Raw genomic sequence first — 21,439 nt, 5'->3', positions numbered from 1 at the left:
GTCTGCTGGTAGGATTATTATGCTGGTATCTTTTTTCAGGTTAAGTAGTGCTGTCTGTTCCTCTTTGGGTAAGTTGCTTTTGGGTGGCTTGCTGCTGCAGAGGATGTTGGTGATTTCGAGTCTGATTTTGTTAGCGTCATCGGGGTTGATTTTGGTCAGGCTGGTTTCAACTCCGCATATAATGGTCTCAGTGGGGATGTATTTGGGAGTGACTGCAAAGTTGAATCCTTTGGAAAGGACATCGGTTTCAGCTTTGGTGAGGATCCTATCTGAGATGTTATGCACTGTTTGTTTCATGTGTTGCTGTGAGGGTGGAGGGTTTGTTTCTGGCGTTCTTGTAGTCTTGAGTTTGTTGGTGTGCGTGTCTGTCTTGAGGGTGGTCTGTGTTTCGCTCTCAGACGGCAAGTTGTTTGGATTTGTCCCAAAGTGCAGGGTGCATCTTGTTGCTGAGTTTGAGGTGAAGTGTGAGGAGATCTTTGTTGATTTGATCTAGGAGGAATCTTTTGTGTGAAGTTCATTTCTGATTAAGGCCAATTCTGTTCTTTTTAGGATGCGTTTGGTGGCTGCAGAGTTGGAGTGGAATTTCAATTGGAAGCATTTGGGGATTAAATTTTCATCGCGGCAGTTTCGTAGGAATGCGAGGTCACATAAAATGGAAGCTCTTTGGACTTCTAGCTTTTCATAGGTCCTGGTCAGATGGTGGATTTCCTCCCGTGAGGTGCAATATTTGTTTTCTGAGGTTTTCACGGTGTTTGTATATAGGTCTTTGGTTGTTGGGTTTTCTCCGTGTAAAATTGGAAGTGTCTTGGCGACGTTTGAAGTCTCATTCGTCATCTTCAGGCTTCAACCGTGCTTCTGGGAGCAATGTGTGATCGCAGCTGTTTCTTCCTTTTAACTGCTAGTGGGGTTTGAACTGATTGGGTGGGAGCTTGGCTGTGCTCTGATTGGATGGGGTTTTCTGTGCTCTGATTGGCTGGGGTGTGTCCTGTGTTGGTGGGGGCTTGGTTGTGCAGCACAGATTAGACTGAGCACAACCAAGCCCCCACCAACACAGGACACACCCCAGCCAATCAGAGCACAGAAAACCCCATCCAATCAGAGCACAGCCAAGCTCCCACCCAATCAGTTCAAACCCCACTAGCAGTTAAAGGAAGAAACAGCTGCGATCACACATTGCTCCCAGAAGCACGAAGCTGAAGCCTGAAGATGACGAATGAGACTTCGTCGAAACGTCGCCAAGACACTTCCAATTTTACACGGGAGAAAACCCGAACAACCAAAGACCTATATACAAACACCCGTGAAAACCTCAGAAAACAAATATTGCACCTCTACGGGGAGGAAATCCACCATCTGACCAGGACCTATGAAAAACTAGAAGTCCAAAGAGCTTCCATTTTATGTGACCTCGCATTCCTACGAAACTGCCGCGATGAAAATTTAATCCCCAAATGCTTCCAATTGAAATTCCACTCCAACTCTGCAGCCACCAAACGCATCCTAAAAAGAACAGAATTGGACTGCTGCTGTTTGGCTTCGTGTTCGTGGTCGTGCTACATCTTCGTAGTGGGTATCAGTCTGCTGCATGTATGGATTGGAGGGGTTTGAAGTGGCTAATGTTGCAGCTGCAGCAGACTGATACCCACTACGAAGATGTAGCACGACCACGAACACGAAGCCAAACAGCAGCAGTGCAGCTCACCAGCTCAAATCCCCCTGCCACTCCGACTAATCTGAGCACAACCAACCCCCCCCCCCAACAGCACACACCCCCAGCCAATCAGAGCACAAAAACCCCATCTAATCAGAGCACAGCCAAGCTCCCACCCAATCAGTTCAAACCCCACTAGCAGTTAAAAGGAAGAAACAGCTGCAATCACACATTGCTCCCAGAAGCACGGCTGAAGCCTGAAGATGTGAATGAGACTTCGTCAAACGTCGCCAAGACACTTCCAATTTTACGCGGGAGAAAACCCGAATAACCAAAGACCTACATACAAACACCCGCGAAAACCTCAGAAAATATATATATATATATATATATATATATATATATATATATATATATATATATATGTGTGTGTGTGAAGAAAAAAAGAAAAACAATAGGACAGGAACGATAGGCACGTTTGTGCGCTTATGCAGGCCCCTTATGGTCCTCTTAGGAATGGGGTGAGGTCAATAGTAGAAAGTTTTTGGTTAAAGCTTTTAGGATTATGGGAAGAGACCACAGAATCAGGTAGTGTATTCCAAGCACTGATGATTCTGTTACAGAAGTCATATTGTTGGTTGCTCTTGTGTTATTGCAATTAAAGCGGAAGTAGGATTTCAATTTGGGAATTCTATAATGGGAATTTGGGAATTCCCATAATTCATTTGGGAATTCTATAATGGTGTAGGCTTATCTTGGCATTTAACTACCTGCTGAAACATCATTCTGTAAGCAACTATTCTTGCATAGCGCATTCTAGAATTCCAATCCAACATATCATTCTTTCTTTGCAAAATAGTACTTAGTACAAGTAAGCAATGGCATGTAAGACATATGAAAGGTATAAACAGGATTATTTGAATTGGGACGTCATTGACCCTGCTCCTCCAGCAAGTGAAAACCTAAAAAATAAAAGGAAACCAAGGTGTAGGTGCCATACCAATAGCAGCAAACAATTCTAGTGGTCCTAGTTATAATTATTTAGTTGCCAAAGTTGAACATCAATTGAAAACACTTCTACATATGCTTTGCAAATGAAGTTTCAAGAGTGCCAAACCATAATAAAAAATGAATATCATAAATCCATGTATATAAAAACATCTTACTCTTAAAATATTATAAAATATCTTGAGTTGGTTGATGTTTAATATTTTTAATATTAGCTGATTTTTACTATCACTGTTAGCCAATTGTGAGGTCATATATCAAAAATCTAACAAATAAATGCAATTCACCAATCCTAATTATAATACAGCTATTGCATTATAGCTAAATGAATAAATGATATAATAATAATAAAATAAATAAACAGCAGAAACGTATACAAGAATTTTATGAAAGAAAAGGGAATCCAAAATAGATATATATGTCAATATATACCCTCAATCACTTTGCCACTGCTATCTCCATGTCATTTGACATTGAGAGGTGCTTTTCTTATTCTGAAAAGAAAATAGTATTAAGTTCTACAGATGGTAACAAAATCAGCAGTAATTTGATCATAAGTGAATTCTATTTTTTACAGATCCCACATATACCTTATAACTAGAAATTAATCAGGATTCTGCAAGGAAACATTTAAATTTAACTGATTTTCCCTCTTCCCAGATAATTAAGGACATGAAGGAAGCATAGAAAGCTGAAAACCCTGAAAAGTGTTGTACTTAATTATACATGCATGCATAACCTTGATAACAAATTCAATTTAAAACAGAATAAATATGAAACATTTTAATGAACTATAGTTTATGAAATATAGTCACTAATAAAAAAGGAGCCGGAGAAATTAGGGCATTCCCATCTATTCCAATATTTGCAGAGCTAGTTTAATAAAGGTTCCAGAATATCAGGCTTAGTTGTCAAATCACTGATTTAAGCAACTGTCACATTTTCTAAGTTTAGATGACATTTCATTTCTATTTCATAACAAGACAAAGCGTTTTTAAAGAAAAAGAGAAAAAAGAACCCAAGCTATTTATACTAAGAATGAAGACATATCCATGTTTCTCCAAAATTTGATAATAGTTTAGAAGATCTTCCATCATATCTGTACTGTAATAACTGCTCTTTAAAATTTCCAAACTTTCCTTATTAAACAAAATTTATAATAAGATGAAGCAAACAGAATATTCTTCTGTTTATTCTATATTAATAATGTAGCCTATTTAAACTGAAAAAGCCATTAGTTAATATATCAAAAATCACCCTGCTCCAAAAATTCTGAGACTTGTCATTTTATCCATAATTTTTTGCATTAATGAAAACAGAACAGATGTGTTAATTACAACTCAAAGTATTATAAATTTAATGTTCTGCTTCAAGACTAAGGAGGTATTTAATTATTTTTGCATTTTAAATGTATGGGTCAATGAGGCTTAAAATAGCAAGTACAATTTAATGTTAATAGAAAACAATTTGACAAATTATTAGGAATTGATATAGAAAAACTAATCAGGTAAGATTTAAGGGAACATTATGAACATTTTAAAACACAGAAAAAGGGCGTTGGCTTATCTGAACGCATCTTCTGTCGATTGCAGGGACAGCAGTCAGGATGGGGAATGTCTGATGACAACTGAGTCTGCCAGTTGAGAAGCTCCTCCTCTTCCTTCTGCTTCCCAGCTTTCAGATGAAGGAGATACGGCAGACTGGCATGCTGGGCTGAAAAGACAAGGTGAGTACGCCCGCCCCTCCCTGCCTAACTTGTAACAGATCCCCGGAGGAACAGGAATAAACTACAGGGTGGGGCTGACTGCTGTCCCTGCAATCGACAGAAGGTGCGTTCAGGTAAACCAACACCCTTTCTCTTCGACTGCTGCGACAGCAGTTAGAATGGGGACATGCCAAAGCTGCTACCCTATAGGGAGGGATGAGAAACTGAGTCCGACGGGCCCGGAACAACCCTCCGGAGAACCCTACGACCGAAAGCAGCCTCAGCTGATGCAAATCTGTCCACTTTATAGTGCCTAATGAATGGTGAAGGAGAAGACCATGTGGCCGCCCTGCAGACCTCCTCTAAGGATGTACTAAATATGATCTGTAACAGGGCCATAATAGGCGGCGTGAAGCCACCGTGGATTCTATGGCCTTGGCTGCAAAACGTGAGGCATACATGGTGGAATCAGCTGAGTATTCTAAAGAAGCCACAATCTTGTTGATGTCCTGATGAGACCGGACATCAGAAGATGGCAAACGCTCCTGTAATTGTTTGATCCAAAGAAGGGCAGCCCTATTGAAAAAGGAGGCCGCTAAGGATGACCTGACAGACCAAGCAGCCGCTTGGTGTGTCTTGATTAAGGAATGCTCTGAACGCTTATCTTCTGGTTTAAGGTTTTCCTCAGGGGGCCCCATCGTGACTGAAGGAGAGACTAAAGCTACTACCGGGGAATCCACCACAGGAACCTGAAGCAATTTGGAAACCTCGGGGGCCAAATTGTAAAATCTTCTAGCTAGTGCTGAAGGATTGGGACCTGAAACAGGGGCAAGCCATTGGCGAGTAAGAACATCCTGGAAGAGTTTAGGGCCTGGAATCTCCTCAGACTCCAGAGCTGGTTCCTCAAACAGGGGAATAGAAGGCTGATTAGGCTTGGAGGTAAAATCAGAAATAGCAGGAGTAGCCAGGCCAGTGGTAGCCCTGGCCTTGTGCAAGAGAGACCTAAAAATCTGAGGCTTGAAAAGCCCTACAAACAAAGGTTGGTCTGGAGAAAGATCCTCATCATCAGATAAGTCTAAATCCTTTGCATCCTCTGCTTCAGAAGAGGCATGGCTAGGGGAGATTCCAGTGAGAACATGAGCTCCTGACCGCGCCTGATCCACTGTCAACTGAGATTGGCAATCTGCTGCACTATCACAGTGAAATACCCAGGACTCTGTTCTTTTTTGAATTGCTGCCTGAATCATGTTGGCAATTTCAGGGGGAATAACTGGTTCCTGACTTGAACCAGAGGGATCTGCTCTATCTTCCCCTCCTAACGAAACAGATTGCTGTGGAGGAGGAAGCTGAGATGGACATCAGTGGAATCCTTCTGAGGAGCCAGGCTAAAAAGACTCTCATTTATCCCTCCTGTTTTAGCCAATGAGGGAGAACCCCTATCTGGAGAAAGGGTTACAGGGACATCCTGCTCAGTGATGGTGACCCCAGGACTTTGAATGGCAGAAGTAGAGGGTTGGGCTGAAGCAGCAGAAGAAATCTGTTGTGGGGGGGCTTCCTGAAGGGCAGAAAGGCGAACTGCCTTTTCTATAGCCTTCTCAATGGCCTTGTGGCATTTAAGGAAATCCTTATCCTGAGTAGAAACAGGTAGCCCCGACTTAGAGGATTGAGGTCTTGAGGAGTGGACTTCTTAGAAGAGTGGGATGACTCAGGAGTTCCTTTAGAAATAGGGCCTCTCTTGCGAGATTAATGAGAGGCAGAGTCGGCCATTTTGAATAATAGAGTAGGCCTCTAAATGCCACAAGGCAAATCCAAAATGGCGGGCGCTGAAAAGGCCCCAATTAAAGCCGCCCTGAAAGTAATCCAAAAATATATGGAATGAGCTCTAAGGGGGAATAAAGAGAAACCCCCTAAGCTCTATGCCTTTGTAAAGGGAAAAGAGGAGCTTCTCACCCTCTGAAGATCTTCCTCGATGCTGCCCAGGTGATAAGGGCAATCCCTTTGTCCTCCAGGTGCTCCGGGGCTTCCCTCAGGCTGAGGGGAAGGCGCCTGTAGCCCACGAGGCTTTAGAAAGCCGAGGGAGAAAAGCCGTCCTAGGCGCGGCTGCAGCCGGTGCCTGCAATTAGCTGGGGATCGGAGGCTTCCAAAATCCCCCTTCCGTGGCTTCCTGGCAAGCCAAGCCGCAAAATGCAGAACAATGGCTTCGGCGGCTGAAGAGTCCTCCGCTGAGCCGGAGGAAAGAGCGGACTGCGGCGTGAACCATCCTCACTCTATTTGAGTGAAGCCTGCTACCAACTATGGGAAGCTTCGCAATACTGCCCACAGTGGCTTCAGCAGACTCGGGCATGAGCCCTTCTCGCTAGAAAGAGGCAACCCAATCAAGACCAATCAGGGAAGTCTCTAAGAACTTTAAAAATCCAATATTTTTTTCTACTATTATTCTCAATAATTGTTGGGCAGCTCAGCAAAATGTGTCTTGTCTGATCAGAACAGAGTCTGAAAGCTGGGAAGCAGAAGGAAGAGGAGGAGCTTCTCAACCAGCAAACTCAGTTGTCATCAGACAGGAGTCATTCCCCATCCTTACTGCTGTCCCAGCAATCGAAGAGAATAGCACACTGGCTAATGAAAATGTAGATATTAAAAAATAAAACTTAAAATAATATAAAATAAATGGGAGCCTTTGTATGGGACTTGGGGTTTCATTTTACGGCAATAGTCCAATTTTATTCCGGATATTCAGCTTCTTCTTTTGGCTTATTTTTTTCTTTTCTTAATGGAATATAAGGAATGATGGGAAAAAATAGCATGAGAACAACTGTGATGTCATAACTTCAATATCACTGCAGCAGCTTGGCTCCAGGTTTAATAATAGCATATTTTGAAGATGTTGAGACAGAAGTATAATTTTATATGATAACATGGAATTTTGGTAAGTTTAACTTTATACAATATTCATATGCAAACATATAATCAGAAACAATAATATTTTTCTTTGTGTGAGAAGACTTAAAATCAAAGTTATTAATACCTTGGGTGAGCTGCTTCCTAAACACTGTTTTAAAATATCTGGATGCTAGATGGCCCAAATTGTGAAATTGCAGAATATTTAATTATAATATCTTTCACAATTTGGTCCAGATTCAATACATTTAAATTCCCTGAATTGTCAATACTGGAATATCTCTTATAAAAGCTACATTCTTTTTTAATAAACAAAGATTACCATTAAACAGATTATATTTATTTCCAGGAATTTTACAATCAGTAGTTAGACTAACTTAATAAATCAATGTTTAAACAGTTCCAAGGATGCAAAGGTATATTCTTATAATCTTAAAATAAGACTCATTTGATGTTGGAAAATGTAAAATCCCCGTATCATGTAATGACCATAGATGACTCAAAACAATCAGTAGAGACAAGAATAAAAACAAAACCATGCTGCCTACCAAGTGTTAAACCAATCAGACTACCAGTAATAGCCTTCTGAATCAACCCCCATACTAGGCCAATGCTTGGGGGAAGAGCAAGGTCTTATTGGCCTTCCAAAAGATGAAATTGTGAGGGACTCCTAGAATCTCAGGTAGACTGTTATTAATCATACTGTAAGGTCTATTGCTAGGAAGATGTATACTGTATAGAATAGAATAGAATAGAATAGAATAGAATAGAATAGAATAGAATAGAATAGAATAGAATTTTTTATTGGCCAAGTGTGATTGGACCACAAGGAATTTGTCTTGGTGCATATGCTCTCAGTGTACATAAAAGAAAAGATACATTCATCAAGAATCATAAGTACAAAACTTAATGATAGTTATAGGGTACAAATAAACAATCTGGAAACAATATCAATATAAATCGTAAGGATACAAGCAACAAAGTTACAGTCAATCATAAGTGGAAGGAGATGGGTGATGGGAACGATGAGAAGATTAATAGTAGTGCAGACTTAGTAAATAGTTTGACAGTGTTGAGGGAATTATTTGTTTAGCAGAGTGATGGCCTTCGGGAAAAAACTGTCCTTGTGTCTAGTTGTTCTGGTATGCAGTGCTCTATAGCATCGCTTTGAGGGTAGGAGTTGAAACAGTTTATGTCCAGGATGTGAGGGATCTGTAAATATTTTCACAGCCCTCTTTTTAACTCGTGCAGTATACAGGTTCTCAATGGAAGGCAGGTTGGTAGCAATTGTTTTTTTCTGCTGTTCTAATATCTAATGTAATATAATAGTATAATACCCTTAAAGTTCTTACAATATATAAAAGTATAAACTTTTATTATATTCAAAAAGAAAATAACTCCAGAAACAGCAACTTAAAAGAAGTAAAAATAAAACGAAGCATGGTCTATTATTTCCTAACACATCCGTTTTTACATAGCTAGCAAATAATATGCCTACATGGAGCTGCAATTAGCAATGCCTTGAATGGCAAATTAAATTTGGGGGGGGGGGGGGGAACATTGTTAAAAATGGAGAAATCCAGCATTTTATACAAAAATAAAATTAAAATTAAACCCAGAGAAACCATGTACAGATTGATCACTTGAAATAACAGAACTGAAATGGGAGATGATATGATATCTGATCTGGATATCTCCTAGCATACCTTTATACATTTTTCTATACTATACAAACTAGCCAAGCAGCATAGCAAAAGAAATGTTTAGCCTAATTGCTAGCACACAAATGCTTAATTTCTATATTCATAGTGGGGTTTCCCAAAAAGGCAGGATTCAGAAATTAAGAAGTATTTTCCAATATCCAATCTCCAAATATGATCCAAGTCAAATTTTAAGTCAGCCAAAACAGGCATTAAGATTTTTTTTTACAAAAATGCACACAGAAAGCAAATTCCATCCTACCTGGTCTGTAATATCTCCAAAGTGCCTCTGTTAGATAGGACATCTACAGAATAGGAAAAATATGTTGTTGATGATGTTTTAATTTGTTGGCTTTTTTAAGAGGAGAAGGCAGGATTTATGCCTTATCTTACCCAGCTCATCAATATTAAGTACCATCAGTTTACTTTTCAGCCAATGAAAAATTCAAAAAAGATTTCATTAAGCTAAAAGATTTTTGCAACATTTGCCTGCATTTCAACAAGCTGAAAATAAAGAGGATCGTTTACAAAAAAACCTGATTCAATCACTTAGCTTGGTAAGGCCCTAGGCTTGGGTAGACTGCTTTTATAAAATAACAACAAAGTTATTTGTAAATATTAGTACTGCAGTAGAGGAAGCAAATAAGCAATGCACAGTCAAAATAAGTCAGCTAATCATATTGTTTTATTGACTGGGATTTAATAGTTGTAATATTTCACTTTATTAGAAATGAGTGAAATGTTCAATCCCAACAGATACCCATGTAGGAAGTTAGCACCCACCCCTCTCCTAGAAAAATGAAATATTCTAGGAAATATTAAAAAGGCAGAATATTTCCCCTAAAAGGGAAATAGAAATCAAGACAGAAACTCAGCCCCAGCTCCCTGCCCCCAGCAAATACTTTGGTGCCAACCTGTCTACAAGACAAAGGCTCAGCCAGCTTATCTACAACATAAAAGACATGGCCCTCAGGACATGATAGGATTAGCCCATATTCAAGATCCAAACCAGGACTAAGCTATTAAGCCATAATAGGAATTGCCCAAAGCCCCTTCATTACATCATCATCCAGCAAGATTCAACCAGGCCTGGGGCACAGACAGCCTACAAAGTTAGCTAAGACCCCTGCCCCCTGGGAGTCTGACAGCCAACATTTCTTGTACAGGAACAGGAAAATCTAAGGCAGGGTTCAAGAGAGTATATAAATATATCCCTCTCTCCACTCCATGTGCTCTTTTTGACAGGACCTCAAACCACGTTGTCCTGTCCACCATTAAACCATCTTTCCAAGTAGTCTCCATGTTTCCAGTTTTTTTCAACAAATTTCCAATTCAGTTAATTTAAACCATACTTTGCAAAACAATGCGTGCACTGGAGCTACCTATCAATATAATCTGACACTTTCCAAATTTTAAGAAGCAATTTTAAAAAACATTTTAAAACCATATGAGTGTAAATATGTATAAAATATATATTTAAATTGAATATTTTAAAAATGCCAAAACAGGATGTAACATATGGATATATAAGTGATATAGCAGAATAAATGGTTTTGTCTATATAACCCCGTAAACTGAATTCACTGCATTGTTCTTTCTATACTGTTTTATTAAGTCCACTGTTAATGAAGTTTTCATGATGCCCTCCCAAATGCACTTAAGTTGTTTGTGTAACGCATCACAATAATCCAATTTGATCCTGAAATTTTAGCTTTTCTGGCCAAGATATATTCTGCTTGAGGTGTCACATCCAAAGTTCCAGGGAAAGGGGTGACAGTAATCACTTTAGATATCAGCTAGCTTAAAAGCCCCCTTTCTTTTCAATTTGCTTGGGGAGAGAGAAGAAAGAGTATAAACACGGCTCATGGCAAGGCAACTAGGAATGTTGAGAATTAATTTTCTGAAATCCATAAAATTGAAATTCTTAATTAGAGTCACAACGCACAAGATCAGTTGAGAGGACATGCAGGATACCATCATTTATCCAGTTGTCTAGGTTTCTACATACAGCAAATTATTATTCTAGAACCAAACACAGACTTTTACTTAAACCAAAAGTAAAGATCTGTTCCCATTTAGGTTTGACACATGTGATTTTAACTACACTAAATATGCTTACTTTGTCACAGAAAGCCATAGTCTCACTGGTAACTTAATGCATGTAGCATCTTTTTACATTAGGGAATATTGAATACTGTTTGCCAAAACCAATCGGCATTCTACGACGATTTCTACCATTACTTTATACTAATGCATAAAGTGTTTCACAAAATACAAGAGAGCAAGACTTGCAAAGACCTAGAGAAAGGAAAAGGAGAAAAAAATGAGAAGCAGACTTATTAACAGTTGTTAAATTAATCTGATTTCCCCGTTGACTTTGCTTGTCAGAAGATTGTCAAGCATTTAAATGTAAATCACATGACCACAGGGATACTGCAATGATAAGTGTGAAAAATGATCATAAGTTACTTTTTTCAGTGCTGTTGTAACTTTGAAGGTCACTAAGCGAACTGTTGTAAATCGAGGACTATCTGTATACATTTAGTTCAGTCAAATATATTTGGGTTTTACAGCAGTAATATAAAAAAACCAAAATTAGGGCAAAAGCATTTGGACAAAAAATGAGTTTTATAAGGAATCTGAAGAAACTAAGACACTGTAACATTGATAATTTTTTGGATGTAACTCTGAAAAATGTTAGATGAAGGTATAAAAAAAATATATTGATTATATTAACCTTTTGCAGAATCCAAGGCATTAATTAGTAATAGTCAATTAGAGGACATGCATTTCTGAACTTGCCTTCCTTGTTATCAATACTTTCCCCATTCAGAAAACTAAAAGGAAAAAATAGCCTAGCAACTTCATTATTATATTCCTCGGATGCTTGCTATCCCTAAAAATTATAATTGCAAGATTACAGATCATATTTAGTACAATTGTTACTACTAGGCTTTAATAGTCATTCTTAAACTTGACATCCAATAGTTTTATATCCTTTTGTTCCAGTATTAATGTCTATAGCACTAGCTATGCTAGTAGGTTTCTGAAGTAACAGGGACATGACGTAAAGTTGACCAATGTCTTTCAGATACAGCAGCCAAGAAAGAACATCACTTTGTAGTTTTATTTTCCCAGAAATGTTCTTAACAGTATAAGAAATAGAAATTTGCCCAGCCAGCTCACTCTAGTTTGTCCATCTACCCATCTACCTACTTACCTACCTATACACACATACATGCACTGGATTGCACTTCCAGTGGAATCGTTTTGCATAATAATTTATATTTCTTGAATAATATTGTTATGCAAATGGTAATGTTTGTGTCAATGATGCTGTTTGTGTGATGCTGTCACAAAAATTACATCAACCCGGTGTCAAATTATGTCATCAAAGAACATATATTACCATGATTCCATACAGTTGTATTTAAAGGACATTTATGAACACTCTTCCCTATTGAGTACATTAAAACAAAGTTTTGTGGTACTGTAATCTTCATTAATATTTTATTGGCTTATATGAAGGACAGTTTACAATATTTTCAAAAGCACCAGTTAAATACAGAAAATTACACTTCTGAATTTTACTAGTAATATATGACATAGCACATAACACTGCGTAATGACATCTTTAAATGTTTCATGAGAAAACTACTTAACATTAAGTTGTTAAGTTTTTCACAACTTAACATTTTATGTTCCTAAATAATAAAGTGATTTAAAGCTTAAAAAATGTAATTTCTCCAAAATTTCTGGACGAAAACATTTGGTTATTTTCCCCCTGGCTTCTACATTTCTGTATTTCTATACATGCAAAACAGTAATACACAACAAATGGTTAATTGTCTCAGGACTGCAGTAAAATTTTCTTCTTATGCTATTTAAGAATTTACATGAAAGGAATGTCTCAATGTTGTATTAATTTCTTAAATTTTTAAATTAAGCAACATTCTTTGCTCCTTCTACATTATTATAAGCATACAGTATTTGAGGCTACAGAGAAACTTATTTATTGTAAATTCTATTCACACACACATGTATATAGGCATAGGAATTACATGGTTGGAATCAATAGAGATAATGTTTTCTCTATGTAAAGTCTGCTCATTAATCTCTATGCATCAAGTATTTATGTGAACAAGTGTGAAAGGGAATTAAATTTAACCTGTATTTTTCCAAATCAACTATGATCCTCATTAGTTAACCATTATCTTCTTCCTTGTAGGATGTTTTTCTGGTACCTGTGGAATATGGGTAATATTAGAATCACACACTTCCCCTAAAAATTCTGCTTGGCAATGGAGTAAGATATCTAGGGATTTTTATGATGCCTGTGTTAATACTGGCAGCCATCCCAGGATGTAGGAAGGCTTTCTTGTATCAACATAGGGCGGCCTTCTTGTACTGGCTTAAGAACTTCCTGTGCTGGCTCTGGGAATTCATATAAATTACTCAGCATTTATTATGCACTGTCAAAAAATTAGACTAGGACAAAACATGCCTAAACATAGCTGCTGTCTGAAGTGTTACTCTTTAAAAAGGAAGGAACTTGTTTGCATCCAAAGTCTTTTTAGCACTTTTCTTTTCGGCAGGGATGAGTGCCAATTTTCAGTCTAGTAAAATAAACCCTAGCAACTGGTATTTTAAGAATCACCAAGGGAGAAATGGACCAAAATTTAAAAAGTGAAGTTTGGAAAAAAAAAACCTGACATTTTATTTGCTTTATTTTCTTCCAAACCATTATTTCATGTAACAATTTGCCATGTCATCCAAATATTGTAAAACAGCAAACCTCCACAAATAAGGTCTTTATATTTTATATCAGTTATTGTATCAGTTATGGTCATTTATATTTACCTTAACCTCCAGGGACTGAACTAGCTGTAATGATAACCATCTCTAGCCAATTTATATGAAGCCAAACTATTAAATGACTTTTGTACCTTTACATCTCAGCAGGTTGCAATATCTGTTTGACATGTTTGTTTTCCATTATATATTTATTCATATACTATATGGTATTTCTATACCAATTTAATTACAAGAGTTTTCACAGTGCAAACTAAGAAATAAGAATAAAAAATGTAAATAACCATTCCAAATCGAATAAAACAACAGGCAACATAAAACTGATGCTCACCCATAGTTATTCTAAAGGGCAAAAGCATGTATATGGCTGCCTGCCCACCAGAGCAACCCTGGGTAGCAGTAACAATAAAAATAATCAATAACAACAAAAGAAATATAATCCAACCATCAAAGCACCTCCCCAAATTGGCAATCGTTTAATATCCCAGGCCAAATCTTCAGATGACCAAAACCAGGTTTTAATAGGGGGCAAGGAGGGCTGGAGCCAATCAAAGCTTGGGTGTGTGTAGGGGGAATTTATTCCGCAGAGTAGGGACCTAGAATATGTCCAATTTATAACAGCATATGGAACAGGATGATATAATCAAAAATAGACACCAATAAACTGGTCCTGTGCCATATAGAATTTCATGGGTAAATGGCACCCATAAACCGATTACAAAGTAATGTCTTACATGAGCTACCATGATGCCCCCATAACTAATAATACTGCTGCATTCTGGAGTAGTTACAACTTCCAGATGGTAAAGTGCATTGCTGTAATCCAACTGGGAGGTAACTATACATGTTCTCTATTTATATATATACACACACACACACACACACACACACACAGGAGCTATAATAGAATCAAGAAGTTTATAAATTTAGTAGCATATATTAAAATAAACAAATTCTTATTATTTTTCATGTCCAAATCCAAAGTAATGCAAACACACAATGAAAGATGAATGTGTTCTGTTTCTCGGATTAGGTAAGGATATATTTATTTATTATTTACAGTATATTCCATTATTTTGTAATCTCCCATCTCCCTTAAATACCTCTGAGATGATGACCCAGAGGGCATAGGTTGTCTAATAAGTTCCTCTGAATGATTACCTACTACCATCCCATTTAGTATGTACAAATATAACAAGTGTACACATAGTTATAAAATAGTTAACCAGATTGCTAATTAAATATATGGCTTATTTTTCTGTTTTTAGTAGACACTGACTATATTGAAGGAATATATAGGAATATGTTATTTATCCCCATCTTGACATTTAGATCATCTTCAAAGATTATATAAAGCTGAAAAGTACCTGTTTATAAACTCTACAGCATATTTGCCGATTTCAGCCCATAACCGCTTTATCTTTATATATTAGTGTTGGGATCGTAAGTACGTATTAATCATAAGAATCACTTAAATTGAATACATTCACTTCCCTTTTGTTACTTGTGTAGATGAGTTCTGCTGTTTAAAAGCACGCTGCCAATATATTTTAGAAGCAAGTAAATGGTATCAGGATATTGTAAACATATCCAATTTTTTTTTTTTTACTGTAAGGTCTGAAGGTCTGAATGACATAAGACGGACAAAGCACATCAGAGAATTTAAAAAAACCCTTAACCATGTTTAACAGTGCAACTGAAACCATTTTATTCTCTTGGGGTCTGTGCCACATTTCCTACCTATGAAGCCACACAGACTGTGTTTTTATTTTTAGCCTGAGCAAAAAAAAAAAAAAAAAAGGGGGGGGGAGAGGCCATTTTCCTTCTGATTACATTACATATCCTTATTTTATTATTAAATACCAAAGGATTTGGTTAAATTTAAAAATATTGATATGACCTGGTACTATGTAATTCTAAACACTGAAATCCTAAATAAGTTTATTTTTGTTGGTAAGTATGGCTAACAAATTATTTATTGCACAAATTTGCCTGGATTACACTCTACGTCCTCAGAATATGGAATAATACAGTTTTATAACAGGATTATTGCTTTAGTTTCTCTTTTTTATCACTAAAAAGAATCCCCAAAGAAAATACTAAAAGCAGCCACCAAGACAAGATTGTTTTTGGGTGGAGAGAGTACAAAAATGGAGGGAAAGGACATAAAGATGAGAGGAATTAGGTTTTTGTTACAGTTTGTTACAGTTTCAGGGATCCCCAATCTGTGGCCCAGTGCCTGGCCGCAGCGCATTCAGAATGTATCCCACAGAAGTGGTGAGCACATGCATGTTCCTGTGCACAAAATATTGCATTTGCATGAAATGATCCCCTCTTCCCCTCTGTTGTTGCTGCTGCCTCCATGCCGGAAAGGTTGGGAACCGCTGTACTAGAGGTATATTATGCCATGCTTTTCCAGAAGGAATCCTAGATTCTCTTCCAGTATGTCTGATATACTTTCAGAACAATTCTTTTATTTATTATTCTTAGCAGTTTTATGTATACATATACAGACATAGAGAAAAAAAAGATGACACCTTAAAAATTACAGGTAATCCTTGATTTATAACAGCAATTCGGACTGGAATTTTTGTTGTCAAGCAATGTGTCCTTACACAGTGAGCGGAATGTGCCAGGTGCAGGCCAGGGACGATGCATGAGAGTGTTTCAGGGTGTGCAAGCGGCTGGTGTAATGTGAGCATGAAGGAGCTGGGGGAGGGTGTGTCGGTGGGGAAAAATTATCCCAGAGATTTGCAACCTTCCCTGATTGACTTTCTAGGGAAGCCAACTGGATAGGCTGCAAATAGTGATTTGCAGGGTGCTGCAGCTGGTCCTGAATGTGAATGTTTGTCAAACTTCCAGATCATAATCATGTGACTGTGGGATTGCTAGGACAGTCAGAAGAGAACCAGTTGTAACCACCATTCATTCAAGTGATTGAATGATTCAATTCATTCAATAACTCAAAACTGTCACTGAAAAAACAGTAATAGATTGATGGCTGCCTGTATTTATTCTGATATTTATTGTTTATTATAATTATCTCTTTGAATTGCAAAACTTCAGTCTAATATGAGCTGCTATGAGAAGCTAGTCCTGAAGATTAGCACACATATGCTAATATCAAATATATTACTTCAGGATTATCAAGATGGTTTACATACATGCAAGTGAATGATCAAAAATGCCTAAATATTTAGTAACCATCAAAGAGTAAAAGAAATGAATATAGAAAATAATTATTCAAAGAATTTAAAAAAATCTGGTAATCATCTGTTTTATAATAGCACAATTATCTTGGTTAGAGTTGGAGCAACAGAGGCTACAATGACATCTATGTTATTGAAATCTGATCACCAATTTCCTCTGATAGGGCTCTTGCGGTGTAGTTGTGATGAGACAATACCTGACCACAGCGGAGTTTGGGCTTTGTAAACTTCCTAGAGTGCTGACTATTTTTTCTAGAGACCTATATAGAAGTAGTGGTCTTTGTTTGAGAATTAAATCTGTGCCTCTAGTTACACTCAATCTGTATTTTAAATAAATACAGATATTATAAAATTCCAATCATTCTTTGTGAAGGAGATTACATCTGGAGATTAAATTTGTGGCAACACTGAGTCTTTCCAAAATTCACTATGTGTTATGAAATAAGCACATTGCCTTGTAATTATATACATATACTCAGATTCATAACTTATGAATTTATTATCATTTTTTATTTATATATCTTTTTATATATATTTACCTAGGAATTTATGATGTAAGACATGCTCAGTTTTTAATGCAATTTCTGGGTGCTGACTGTCTTGAAAACAAAAGCTCTGAGAACGTATCTTGAAATCTAAGCAGCTACATCAGACAATCTGGGATTTATGAGCATCCTTCTATTGTTTCCTCTCCCCTTTTCTCTTCTCCTTTTTCATAAATTGCAGTCCTCTGGTTAGAGTATAAAAAAGAAGTGTGGTATATGAATTGCAATAAAATTGATAATGTATTTAATTGCTTTTATTTTTGATTAATGTTAAGTATTATAGTTAATTACAGGTAGTCTAATGAGAAAGAGACAGACTGGAGACAATCATGCTGATAACCTTTCACTGTCTGGCATATATCTCAAGCTTCCTGTATTTCAGAGAATGAAAATTATGCAAAACAACACACCTCACCATTAGAATTTATGTAAATCATGAAATTATATGTAATCAAATATGCACGTATACTTAATAGCAAAGATAAAGGCAAAGTCTTCCTTATATCAGCCTTGGTACTTCATTGACACATCAATGAAGCAACTGTATGGAAGTGATTTGTCATTGCCTTCTAGGATTTTCCAACCTTCTAGTCCACTCTTCTATCCCAAGCATTCCCTGATGTTCTCCCATCCAATATTTAGTCAGATCTGATCCTGCTTAGTGTGCTGAGATCAGCTAAAGCTTGCTATCTGTTGTGAACATGAGCAAATATTTCAATTATTACATGAACCAAGGGTCATCTACTGAATCGATATAAATATGCTATAACTTCTATGCTGGCTTGGTTCACACATAGCAAAGGCATAATATGCTCTGTTTGTTACTGACTAAGCCATTATGGCTTAGTATTGTGTTTTATTGGCTAAATTTGCAGTTGACCCCTTGCCTGGTGGTCATATTTTTTGCAAATTTCTATCTCTCAGATTAAAGTATTCTTATTTAGCAAATTGCCTTCTTGAGACATTACATACAAAAATCCAGTTCAATGCTTGTTTCCATTCTCTCAATAGTGTCACATCTGCATTTTGTTCATGGGGAAAAATCCAAGATAGTACTAAACATGAAAGCAGCAAATATAATAGCTTGGTCCATATAACATACTAATCTGAAATGTGATTAGATTTAGCATAAAATACAAATGTAGAATTAAAGTTAACAGGTGGTTAAGTGCATTAGCTACAATTTGAATCTGTAAGTGGTTTTTTCCCCATTTATTTACCTTAACTTTTGTATTATGTGTCTTTCAAAATAGATGGGTTGGTCAGCCAGTGATTAATACCCTTCTGGTTTCCATACACAATATGAGGAGGCAAGAGGCGTTGCAAAATTAGATATTCCAGCCACCGCATTTGTGCTTTCTTAGCACTAATATTCCTATAGTTGAAATATGAAATGGAAATGTTCCAAGCGGTGAAAGGAGGCTCAGTTTCCCTCACTGATTAAACCACTTTAGAAAAGGAAAATGAAATACATTGCCATATCATATAGTCTAGCTACATATATGGATAATTTTTTTCCTTATATGCAGAAGTTCTCAACCTTTGGACACCAGAGACCCGTTCCGTAGAGAGAGGTTTTTCCATGGATCAGAGGATAAAAGAAATAAACACCATATCTACATATATGGCTATTTTGATAATGATAATATTGAGTAAAAATTACTTGGTAAAATATCTGCTTCCTCTAAATTTGTAGAGAGAGAAAAAAACATATGTTTAAATGTTATTCCTTAGTGACATGCTAGATTACCATATCTGCATTTTTTATTTTAGATCTAATAGAAATAGTTACATCTTACATCCATTGTAGAGAAAAATATTACTTTATGTCATAAGTTTACATTGATGTCTCAATGTGAAAACCTGAATAAATAGATTTGAGAAGCAATATACAAATATTTTTTATCTTTGCCTTTATCACATCTTCCCCACCTATAAGAATCTATGTACAGACATGAAATATTTAATCAGGCACTACAACTAAATATTGTGATCGTGATATTTTGGCCAATGCCATTCATTTATGCTTTGCAATTAAAGTCAAAGAAGTTTGTTTTGATCACAAGCAACAAGATCTTTTTTGGGACTGAATGATAACTGACTCTTTGTAAATCTAAAATATAAATCTAGCTTATCAACAAGTCAAAGTTCAATTTTCCTCAGTTTAGCAAGAGCTAAAGACAAAATAATCCTGTAAATACCCCAATTGTCTACTAGCTATGCTTTGTACACTCATGTGGAAAATCCTGATTCAATTATCTGTAAGTATTCATTTCCAGGACCAAAAGAATTACTGATTCTACTGTTATTGCTCCTGGGAGGGGAAAAAGATTTCATGTAATTCAACAATTTCTTTACAGTAGACTTAAGCACTTCTATTGGGAGCATTTAACAGCTGATTCCTTTTGTTATCTCTTAGAAAAAAAGCATAAACTCTGACCTTCCAAATATATGGTAACTAATTCATTAAAATCATTTTAAGTAATCTAAAATATAATGCTGACTATCAAGTCATGAAATCCTGTCATTATTTTGATGACTATTTTACAAGGGGAACACATTGACACAAAGCTTTGCCAAAATGAATTATCCCCTGCTTCAAATTAACACATTTCCAGTAAGCACTACTGCTGGGTTTGAAAAACAAAACTGTGCCACATTTTCCAAATACTACAATCCAAAGTCAATTGTCTCATTGTTTGAAATTCCATAACAGAAATCCAAAAAAATATTTCCAAAACGTTATCTGGAGAACTATCAAATTAAACCTAGAAATAAAAGTATCCATTAACCTGTCAGAGTGATACTCTTAAAGAATGCCATTCATATTCCGTGTCATTCTGACCAATCTCTGATAATCAAAGCAAAATTCTATGCAAAATATCAATAGAGCAGGGGTTGGTTCTACTTACCTTTACTACTGGTTTGCATCGTGCCCGCACGCGCGCACTTGCTCCGCTTGCATGCATGCACGCTCTTTTGCGCATGCGCAGAAGAGTTTTGATGACGTTTGGGTCAGTGGGCAGAGCCTCCCGCCAGTTTTGCTACCGGTTCTATAAAACCAGTCCGAACCGGGGGCAACCCACCACTGCAACAGAGTACAAAAAGTACATTTTAACCAATCTTCTGACAATGAATCAAACAGCAAATCTCCATATGATTTCGTCTGTATGTGTGTTTTGTCAGTATTTGTAACTTTTATTTATAATCATTCAGCTATTTAGAAAAGAGATAAAAAGAATCCACATGACCAACATGGAAAGGTCGCTAAACCTCAAAGAGCAAAAAAAAGCAGATTTAACCTCAAGAATCATTCAAAATTAACTTAAAGGTCCAGAAGATTAAAATCTAAAATTTATGTACTAATGGATAGAGCAATAGTACACAATATCTGTATAGAGGGCATTGCATGCAATAACAGTATTAAAAACAGTATTAAAAATCTACAGCCAATTAAAATGATATAATAAATAATGATAATAAGTAAGCCATTTCATAACAATTCCATAAAATACAAACATATCTTGGGCTCCTCTAACATACAGGTTCCTGGGAAAAACCAACTTTTAATAGTCCTCAGAAAAACCAAAGCAGTCGGAGCTATCCAAATCACATTGTAGCTATCCAAATCTATCTTTTAAAAATTTAAAGTTAAAATGTTCAGCAAGTACTGGATTACAAGAAGAAAGAGGCTCTGACACAGACAGATCCTGTGCAGCAATATCATGTGCTACAAATTATAGCAATATAATTTGGTCTATAATATAAACTCTCCAAACAAATGAGAAACTTGGAACCAGCCATAATTACTGCTTTAGTAAAAATTATAAATAACTTCTTACAAATGCCTATAAGAACCAATAATAAATCTCAACTGTGATTACAGGGATTAGGAAAAGGAGAGAGAGTGA

At 36.6% G+C, this 21,439-nt stretch overlaps 1 protein-coding gene across 6 annotated transcripts in view; it reads right to left on the bottom strand.

Annotated features, from left to right (window-relative positions):
- TMTC2 (transmembrane O-mannosyltransferase targeting cadherins 2) overlaps window positions 1–21,439 on the bottom strand; it is a 221,668-nt gene that overhangs the window by 190,527 nt on the left and 9,702 nt on the right. Inside the window, exons 2-3 of one of the 6 annotated variants that reach the window (XM_058190797.1) lie at window positions 9,225–9,267; window positions 3,092–3,153 (exon numbers count right to left, since the gene is read on the bottom strand). The exons of 1 other annotated variant lie outside the window; for it this stretch is intronic. Coding sequence is in view for 1 of the 5 variants with exons in the window: in XM_058190795.1 (XP_058046778.1) it covers window positions 9,225–9,267; window positions 20,441–20,459 (62 nt within the window). In the remaining 4 variants the exon portion in view is untranslated. Of the gene's footprint in view, window positions 1–2,589; window positions 2,614–3,091; window positions 3,746–9,224; window positions 9,268–20,440; window positions 20,580–21,439 lie in introns of those variants that run through there. 4 more of the 6 variants (XM_058190795.1, XM_058190799.1, XM_058190798.1 and 1 more) reach the window with 4 other exon arrangements.

This window comes from Ahaetulla prasina, chromosome 7, assembly GCF_028640845.1.
Source record: "Ahaetulla prasina isolate Xishuangbanna chromosome 7, ASM2864084v1, whole genome shotgun sequence".
NCBI classification, from domain to species: domain Eukaryota; kingdom Metazoa; phylum Chordata; class Lepidosauria; order Squamata; family Colubridae; genus Ahaetulla; species Ahaetulla prasina.
This window is presented reverse-complemented; position numbering and strand designations above follow the sequence as displayed.